Genomic DNA, 8719 nt, shown 5'->3' with positions numbered 1-8719 from the left:
GTTTCGTCTTCGGGTACTGTACGGGTAGATGAGAGTTACAAAACAAGCACAAATGCCACAAAACAAAGGCATTCAAGATTTTAAGTGTATTGCAATGGTGTATTTATATGTACAGTAAAAATATAGGTTAACGTTACAACGAAAGGGCGTAACAAAAGGTCAATAAGGTCAATTTACTTTCTTTTTTATTATTCATTTGTCGTTTTTACTGTTCGTTAAAAGCGTCCTATCGTTTCTCTCTTTCTGTTGATAAATGTGTCCGTCAAAACACCCTGTAAACTTCTGTTTTGAAAGGTGCTTTAGAAATAAAGTGATTATTATTATGAAGGCTTTAGTCTACAAGTGTGAATGTAATTTCCTGTTGAACTAATCCATACTTACTTTGATCTTTAAACAAAGCTTAATGACAATGTAGCCTCTACCTTCAAAATAATAATTGTGTGCCTGTATCCTGTATCCTCCATCATAGCCCGTTTATGTTCCACCCAGAGCCAGTTTTAATTCAAGCTGGTCGTCCTAACAATTGTCACACTGACGCAGGAATGAATCAGTCCAGAGAACCAGGTCAAGGTGAGGAGGAGGAGGAGGTGACAGGGATGGTGTGTCAGGAGGCAGACCTGAAAGATGGACAGTAAGTCACAACGCTTCTTCTCCCCGAAAAAAGATCAGACTTTTTCATATAGTCACCACAGATCGATGGAGATTATCCATGCTTTCATGACCTCCTTGAGTTTTTTACTTCAATATTTCTCATTCCCTCCCCTAAAGGATGAAGGAAGTGACCGTGGGGGAGCAGACAGTGTTGCTGGTCCGTACTCAGGGTCAGTACAGTGCTGTTGGAAGCCAGTGCTCTCATTACAATGCTCCTCTTGTCAAAGGTAAACCTTCAATCTCTACATACCCTTATATGAATTAATACCTTTGCATTGCATTTGAATTTGAGTGTTTGAGTTGCATGTTCTCTGATAATCCAGGAGCACTGGTTGGTGACAGGGTGAGATGTCCGTTTCATGGTGCTTGCTTTAATGTCAGAACCGGAGATATCGAAGAGTATCCAGGTCTGGACTCGCTGCCTAGCTATAAGGTAAAACACGTTAGTATTTAATAGAACTTTACCACGCTCTCATGTTTAAAATTTGATCACATTTGAGATGGTTTGCACATTTTTACATACATACATATTTTACTTATATACCACATTGTCCAAATTATAGATTTAAGCTTCAAATCTAGCTTTTAAACAAAAACAAGTGGACGTTTATTAAAGAAGACACAGAGAAGTTTCAAATTCTACCGCAGCAGATGAGAGATTAGATTAAATAGTCCCACAGCCCTACATATTTTCAAAATAAAATAATATTTTGTCAGCTGTTAACACACATTTAGCTATGTTTGGCAAGAAAAGGGCAAATTTCAACTCATTACTCGTTAAATTCAATTGTTCTGTTGCCAGATCTTATTGTTGTTCAGAGTAGGGTGCGTGATTATTCACATTTTTTTTCACTTGGGTTTTTGTTTTACTACGATTGTTGAAAAATGTTGAATATATGTGAACAAGTTCTCAGTAAGTTGTGGCAGTGCAATACAACAGTTTTGTTCTCATTTCATTTGATTTATTATTTATATATTAAGTATGTTATATTTAAAAGTAATATTATTTATTTTATTTATCTCACTTCAAATACAATTTATTATAGATATGTCCAGCTTTTTTTGTTCTTTCCAAAGTCAAAGAGCAATAGTGTTAAATAATCATGATATAATGACCAAACTATTTGTAATTCTGATATTTGCCATAATCGAGCTGCTGAGAGTACTTCCTCGCTCTAAAACGTGTACTTTGTTTTAATGAATGGATGCTTTCGTCAGTGTTTTACCTTAACTTCTCTCTCATTTTAATTTTATTTCACAGGTAAAGGTTGAGGGTGGCAAGGTGTATGTTTCCATCAACAAACATGTAAGTGATGGGAAGTTAAATAGATTAAAAATGATCACGTTTACTTTCATTTTGTATTCAAATGTTAAACTCTTTCTTTTTTGTCTCTCAGTCGCTGAAGTTGAGGAGGCGAGTGAAGGAGATGTGCAGCATGGTGCCCGACATCGAACACACTATCCTGCTGATAGGAGGAGGTAAGGACTAGATATGATAAATTAATAATGAATACTTTTTTGTAAGCTCCATCTCATCCCTGACAAATCACACACTGAATAAGAGTGTTGTGATTTCAGGCCCTGCCTCCCTGGTTTGTGCTGAAACACTGCGGCAGAACTGCTACCAAGGTCGAATCGTCATGGTGACCAAAGACAACCTGCCTCCGTTTGACAAGCCCAAACTGAGTAAGGTGAGAACTCAATCAGAGAAGAGAGGTAACCTGGATTAACTCTGCCTTGTTTGTCTTTTTGATGTTTTTAACAGCCTGTATTCAGATGTGTGTTTTTAGTCAACGTCACCTTCTTTCAGGCTTTGAACACGGACAGCAGCAGCATCCTCCTCCGACCGAGTGACTTCTATCAACAGTTTGGGATTGAGGTGTGGACACAGAAGGAGGTGAGAAGCAAAGAGCGTAAACTGTGAAGTACTCTCAGCATTTTGAGTAGAAACTCATCCTCTCTATTGTTATGACACCACCACACTTATCTTGATGTAAGATGAGATTTATTTTGTGAATATTTTGTTAATATTCAAGATTCAAGAAAACTATGTTTATCCCCAAAGGGTAATTAAGGTAAGGCACGTAGAGCAGACATTGCACAACGGCAAAAAAGAAAGACAGACAGACAACAAATATGTACATACGTTAAACAGGTGCAAATCGGCAATGAAGTAGATTGACTTGTGTGGCAGGTTCACGGCCATGTCCACGTTATACAGATTGGTATGTGCTAATGTGTGTGTGTGTGTGTATGTGTGTGTGTGGGGAATGAAGGGGGTTAATAGAGAACCTTTTTAGGGTTACTGGAATAAGTGACACATTTGATTTAATTGTAGCTTCATGGTCTTTTCTTTGAGTTAACAAGGGATCTATCTAACATGTTGTACCCTGCCTGTAATTCAGGAAACAGTTAAAGTTGGCGAAAGTATACGATGATGAGATGATGTAGCATGTTTGTTTATGAGTACTGAGTTGTCCTACGCTGAGGGGTGTCATTAAAGTAAACCTAGTCGAAGCTGGCTCCATGCTCTTGCTCCATCCACGTATCTAAAGTACTTTTGTGTAATAACTCCAAATTAATAGTTAACGCTATGAAGAACCAGAGTTACATTAACTATGTAATATGTTTTGTGTTGCAGGTGGTGTCAGTGAACCCAGCTGATAAGGCGGTGAAGCTGAGCGACGGCTCTTTGCAGCGTTACGACCAGCTTCTCATCTCAACTGGCTGTAGGTTAGGGTCATCATCCTGTTCCTCAAGTCACGTCTTTATGTCAATTTGTCACGCTCAGGTGTCATAAGACTTACTGATCACATGAAGTTTGGGACGGTGAAGCTCTTTTTTGTTTTGATCACAGAGCGCGGCCACTCGACTGCCCTGGTTGGGACCTGAAGGGAGTAAAGTTACTGCAGACATATGAAGACGCCAAAGAGATTCATAACTCCTGTCTGGACCAGAAAGCTGTTGTGATTGGAGCCTCATTCATTGGTTACCAGATTCAGTCTCTCTTAACATAACAGACAGAATGAAACTTGGATTGTGCGTCTTTGTTTTTGATTCACAGCTTGACATTAGTCCTGGGCGGTATGACCTAAAATATGTATCTAATTTGTGAGATTCTGGCAGTTTCACTATATTTATTCTAGGTTCATATAGACTTATTCTATTGTCAGGAGTACATAGAATGTAAAAACACATCGTTTGGTGGTATAATTAGTGTGTACAATTATTAGCGTTACAAATTCTTTATGTACAAATGGCTGTGGGCCATTGTCTTGCGTCCCGTTAAAAATGTTCATCGTGGGCTATTAATTGTTGTATTGAAGTTTACAACCATTACTAAGAATGTTATGCCATCAGAGCGGTTATTTCAGTTATGCACTGGATTGGTGGTATATAAAGAATTCATATCATACAAGAAATTATAACTGGTATACCGCCCAGCACTAGTCGAGCTCATTAGATTGTTCATAGCCGTCACTCTCAATATTTAATCTACTGTGTAAATATTTGACAGCGCAAGATAAAGCTACTCTACAATACATATAGCCACACCAATATTGCAGGCGCCTGAAGTGTTTTTCATTCACACCATAGGTATGGAGGTGGCATCCTACTTGTCAGACAAAGCTGCTAGCGTGGCCGTGGTCGGCACCTCCAGATACCCGTATGAGCGATCTCTGGGGCCAGAGATCGGCAAGATGAGTATGCAAGTAAGAAACAATGATGCCGGTCGTCTGTCACTGTTGTCTCTTAATGTGATTTTATGCTTTTGTTATTCAGAACTTGCTTTAAAACACAGTTTCCTCTTTTAAGATGTTGGAGGAACACAATGTAAAGTTCCACATGAGTGATAGAGTCACTGAGATCCAAGGGGAGAACGGCAAGGTAACACGGACACACACGGACACACACGGACACACACACACATGTTCGTATTACACTTCTGACCTTACTACAAGCCTGACTCAGAAGTTGTAAGTTCCTGATTCCTGATTAAAAGTGAACGCAGCATAACCGTAATCGACGATCTGGGCCAGCAGTCCAACCGCTGTCAGCAGCGTCACTAACATGGCGGCGTATTTACATTTAGCCCGGTAATGTCGACACAGACACGGATAATGTACTCGCAACACGTGCTTTCATTAGTGGGTCATATGATCAATCACCATTGTCACTATTTGAGAGATAGTAACTTAAAAGACAATTAAATAAGGGAAAATCTTATGAAGTACATCCTTAATGTTATTATTTACACGTGTTTTTCCTGTGAAAAAAGCCTATTATCACTGAAACGATAGAACGAGTTTCTGATGCCTTTATTAATCTTTTGTCCAGGTGAAGCGGGTGGTGCTGAAGAGTGGTTTAGTCCTGGAAGCTGATGTGGTGATTGCCGGAATCGGTAATTTCTGTTGTTATACACTCTTTTTATTAATATAATAGGGTACAAATCAAGTTTGGGGCTATTTTAACATGCAGTTCTGCCAAAATCAAACACAAAGATTTCTGTTTTTCAGGTGTTATACCCAATTCAGACTTCTTGGCAGGAAGCAAGTTGGAAGTGGATTCAAGGAGAGCTGTGATTGTTGACAAGGTAACCAACTTAATTTAATCATTGGCACGACCAATGAAACATAAAAGTGGTTCACAGTTTTACATTTATGTCTATGTCTGATGGATACGGTTCATTGTCTGATATTGTATAGCTGTGTAAATATACTGTATAAACATGTCTTTGTGACGCCTGCTGCAAACTCATCAGTTCATGAGGACCAATGTACCAGACATTTTTAGTGCTGGAGACGTCACCTCTTTCCCTCTGTCCATTCGTGGAGACCAGAGGGTCAACGTCGGTCACTGGCAAATGTCACAAGCTCAAGGTGAGAGACTGAAGCATTCAAAGAAACACAGCTTTAAACTGTGTTGGATGGGTTCTATTTAGTTATTTCTGCGTAATGCATCTTTTTTAATCCAAAATAATTTGATGCCTTGGTTTAACTTTATCATGCATGTATTGTTTGTGTATGTTTTACCCTCAGGAAGAGTAGCTGCCCTAAACATGCTGAAGAAACCAACCAAATGTGAGTCTGTTCCTTTCTTCTGGACTGTGTTACTTGGGAAGAGTATCCGATACACAGGTAGAGTATTTATTGAGGAAGGTGTCACCCTTGCATCAGAATATTTAAACCCATATCAACCGTCTATACAGAGTCTCATTTCCTCATTCTAGGCTATGGAGAAGGATACACAGAAATCATATTCAAAGGGAAAGTGGAAGAAAGGAAGTTCCTGGCGTTTTACATCAAGTGAGCAGCGGTCGACTAACTCCTGATACAGCTGAATATGAATTTATGCTGTTTGTGCTCAGTTTCTTTCATTTCTGCTTTCACAGAGATGAGGTGGTGGTAGCAGCGGCCAGCCTGATGTTCGACCCCGCTGTGGCTCGTCTTGCAGAGCTGATGGCTACTGGCCAGATCTTAACAAAGGCACAGGCTCAGTGAGTTTCATCCTGGTTTCACAAAGACCAGTCTATGCCTTTATATACACTGGATATAAAAACTATAGAATAAAGTATTAAAACTTCTTCTTCTTTTTTTATTTAGATTTATTCTGAAATGCTGTTATTTTCAGAATTTGATAGAATATCCGCTGTGGCTATACCACTGCTGTACTAGCATGTTTTTTTAAATTAACCAAGGCACTTCAACAAAAACCTTTATTTTGAGAAAAAAACAGTGAGCAAATTTAGAGATCAGTAACCATTGTGTCAGAAGAGAAGATTTAAACAATGTTTTCTTAGTTAAATAAGTCAGTTCAATTTGGAGGAGGAAGTGTCAGAGTCCAGAGCTAAACACCATAGAAAATCTCTGGAAAAATCCTTGGCGACAAAGTAATGTCTAATAAACCCACTACAGTTACTGAACTGTGGAAGAGACTGAAGAAGAATGGACCAAGACCAAACCAGAGCAGTGTGAGATATTACTGATGTCCTGTGGGCGCAGATGTGCTGAATTCATTCAAAGCAAGGACCTCTACACTTCCTATTCATTTTTGAATCTTATAGTCCTAAGAAAACATTATTTAAATCTTCTCCTCTGACACAATGGTTACCGTGCTCTAATTTTGCTTTTTTTTCTACAAAATAAAGGTTTTGTTGAGGTGCCTTGGTTATTTAAAAAAACATGCTAGTACAGCAGCGGTAGAGCCACAGCAGATAGTCTATCAAATTATGAACAATGAAAAATAGCAATATGTTAGATAAATCACGTATTTATAATTTGTTCACTAATTTTGATCTCCAGTATAATTTATGCTCATCAATTACATGAAATAATGAGGAATTTGTCAGCTGTGTCATGCCATTATCCCACTTGGGGGCAGCAGAAACACATCAACCGTTTAATACTGCTATGGCCAACCTGTGAGCAAACGATGCTTTTGTTCACATCCAGCAGATATGGAGCAACATTATTATTCATTTGGAGTTGTGTTTGTATCCATGTGGTGCTGGGCATTACCTCTCCATTTGTTCTGTTCTGCTATCCACCAAATATCTGGCTCTTTAACTACTAAATCCTGCAATGTGTTCACCAGCTAGTCACTAACTTTGTGAATGCCATTTTGTGCGAGTCAGGCAGCTCAGAGTCAATTCTTAGAGTTTTTCCACTGAGCAGAGCTGGCCGTAAATCACGCATGAGGGTGAACCAAAACAGTAAAAGTAAAATTGGCAGCCGTTAAACCAAAAGAACGAGCTTAAAGACGCTAAAACACTCCATAGAGCTAAGGCTAATGAAGCTCTGAGGGGCATTCTCTACAAATGACACGTTTCACTTCACATAGTAATCTGTTAATATGACAAATACTTTATTGTAACTCAGCTGGTATATACATGACAGAAACACAAGACAGGATGTTCAATACGTACGTTCAATAATGTCACAAACATTTGAGTGTGATGGTTTTTTCATATTGTTCTTCGAGGCAGATGTTGGCACTTTAAATGGCCCGTGGCTTCATACATCAATACTGTAAACATTAATAATTTGATAATTAATGTGGGGGGGGGTTGTAATGACTCATTACATGATGATATTATAAATCCATATTCCAAATCACAAGGTAAGACTCATAACCTGGATACTTCTCTCTGCTGATATCTGTTTTCTCATTTGCTCATCGGTTCAGGGCTGATGACCTGAGCTGGCTGCAGATGTAACCAGAGGTCTGCTGTATCCAGGAGCAACACCTCTCAGCGATGGAGGATGTCACTTTTCTCTTTCTTGTTCCTAAATGGTGCCAAACACTGAAGCCCATATTGCTCCTGACAGTTGGCCGGCACCGAGCATGGTAGATGCTGCCATCAGTGTGCGAGGGTGAATGGGTGAATGGGAAGCTATAATTATTAAGCGCTTTGGATAAACGCACTACATAAATGCCGGCCATTTACCATCTACTGCCTCAGGGCGTCTGAAAGCCAACCAGACCTTTGCTCTTACTCAGAACGCTGTTACCATAGCAACATGCAAAGCTTTTTTTCTAGCAGAGTCTGGATAAGACTGGATTTTCACCCGTATTCATTTTAACTACAGCTGTATTAAAAGTGGGTCGTCTAAATGATAAAATATTTCTAGGGTAAATAAAAAAAACTAGGCAACATAAATATATACAAACTGTTTTGTGAACTTGAAATTTTACGATTCCATTAACACTCAATTTAGTATTAAAATAGTAAAAATAGTAAAGTAATTTTAGCCAGTTTAGCTAATTTTAGACATTCTGAAAACACACACACACACACTTTATTTAAGTAACTTTTCTAAAAATCTAAAATGTAAAAGGTCAGTTAAAATGTTGCACTCAACATGTATACAGGGATTAACATGCCTTTTATTAGCAGTTTATTTTCATTTTTTGTAACTCATTTCACTTCTAGGCTTGAATCAATCCTAAACATTTATAGCAGAGATGTAGCATATTCTTTTGTCTTTATCATATAACTTGAAATTCAAAAATAAAACAAAACCACTTATTGTAATCTTAGCATTCATTGCGTTACAAATAAACTCTG

At 38.5% G+C, this 8719-nt stretch overlaps 1 protein-coding gene across 1 annotated transcript; it reads left to right on the top strand.

Moving 5' to 3' along the window:
* Positions 1 to 542: 542 nt before the first annotated feature.
* On the top strand, positions 543 to 8502 carry aifm4 (apoptosis inducing factor mitochondria associated 4; the record flags this gene model as incomplete). The annotated part of the gene is made up of 18 exons (XM_083913895.1): positions 543 to 631; positions 769 to 878; positions 975 to 1084; positions 1913 to 1957; positions 2049 to 2130; positions 2230 to 2342; positions 2462 to 2548; positions 3293 to 3384; positions 3509 to 3639; positions 4249 to 4364; positions 4468 to 4539; positions 4990 to 5053; positions 5169 to 5245; positions 5414 to 5531; positions 5691 to 5789; positions 5882 to 5957; positions 6044 to 6148; positions 7837 to 8502. The coding sequence occupies 18 exons, from the start codon at positions 543 to 545 to the stop codon at positions 7865 to 7867; spliced, it is 1617 nt and encodes a 538-aa protein (XP_083770021.1). The 3' UTR covers positions 7868 to 8502.
* Between the last annotated feature and the right edge of the window lie 217 nt (positions 8503 to 8719).

This window comes from Echiichthys vipera (genome assembly GCF_963691815.1).
Source record: "Echiichthys vipera genome assembly, chromosome: 5".
Classification (NCBI taxonomy): Eukaryota; Metazoa; Chordata; class Actinopteri; order Perciformes; family Trachinidae; genus Echiichthys; species Echiichthys vipera.
The sequence above is the reverse complement of the archived record's forward strand: the minus strand, read 5'-3'. Positions and strand labels throughout refer to the sequence as shown.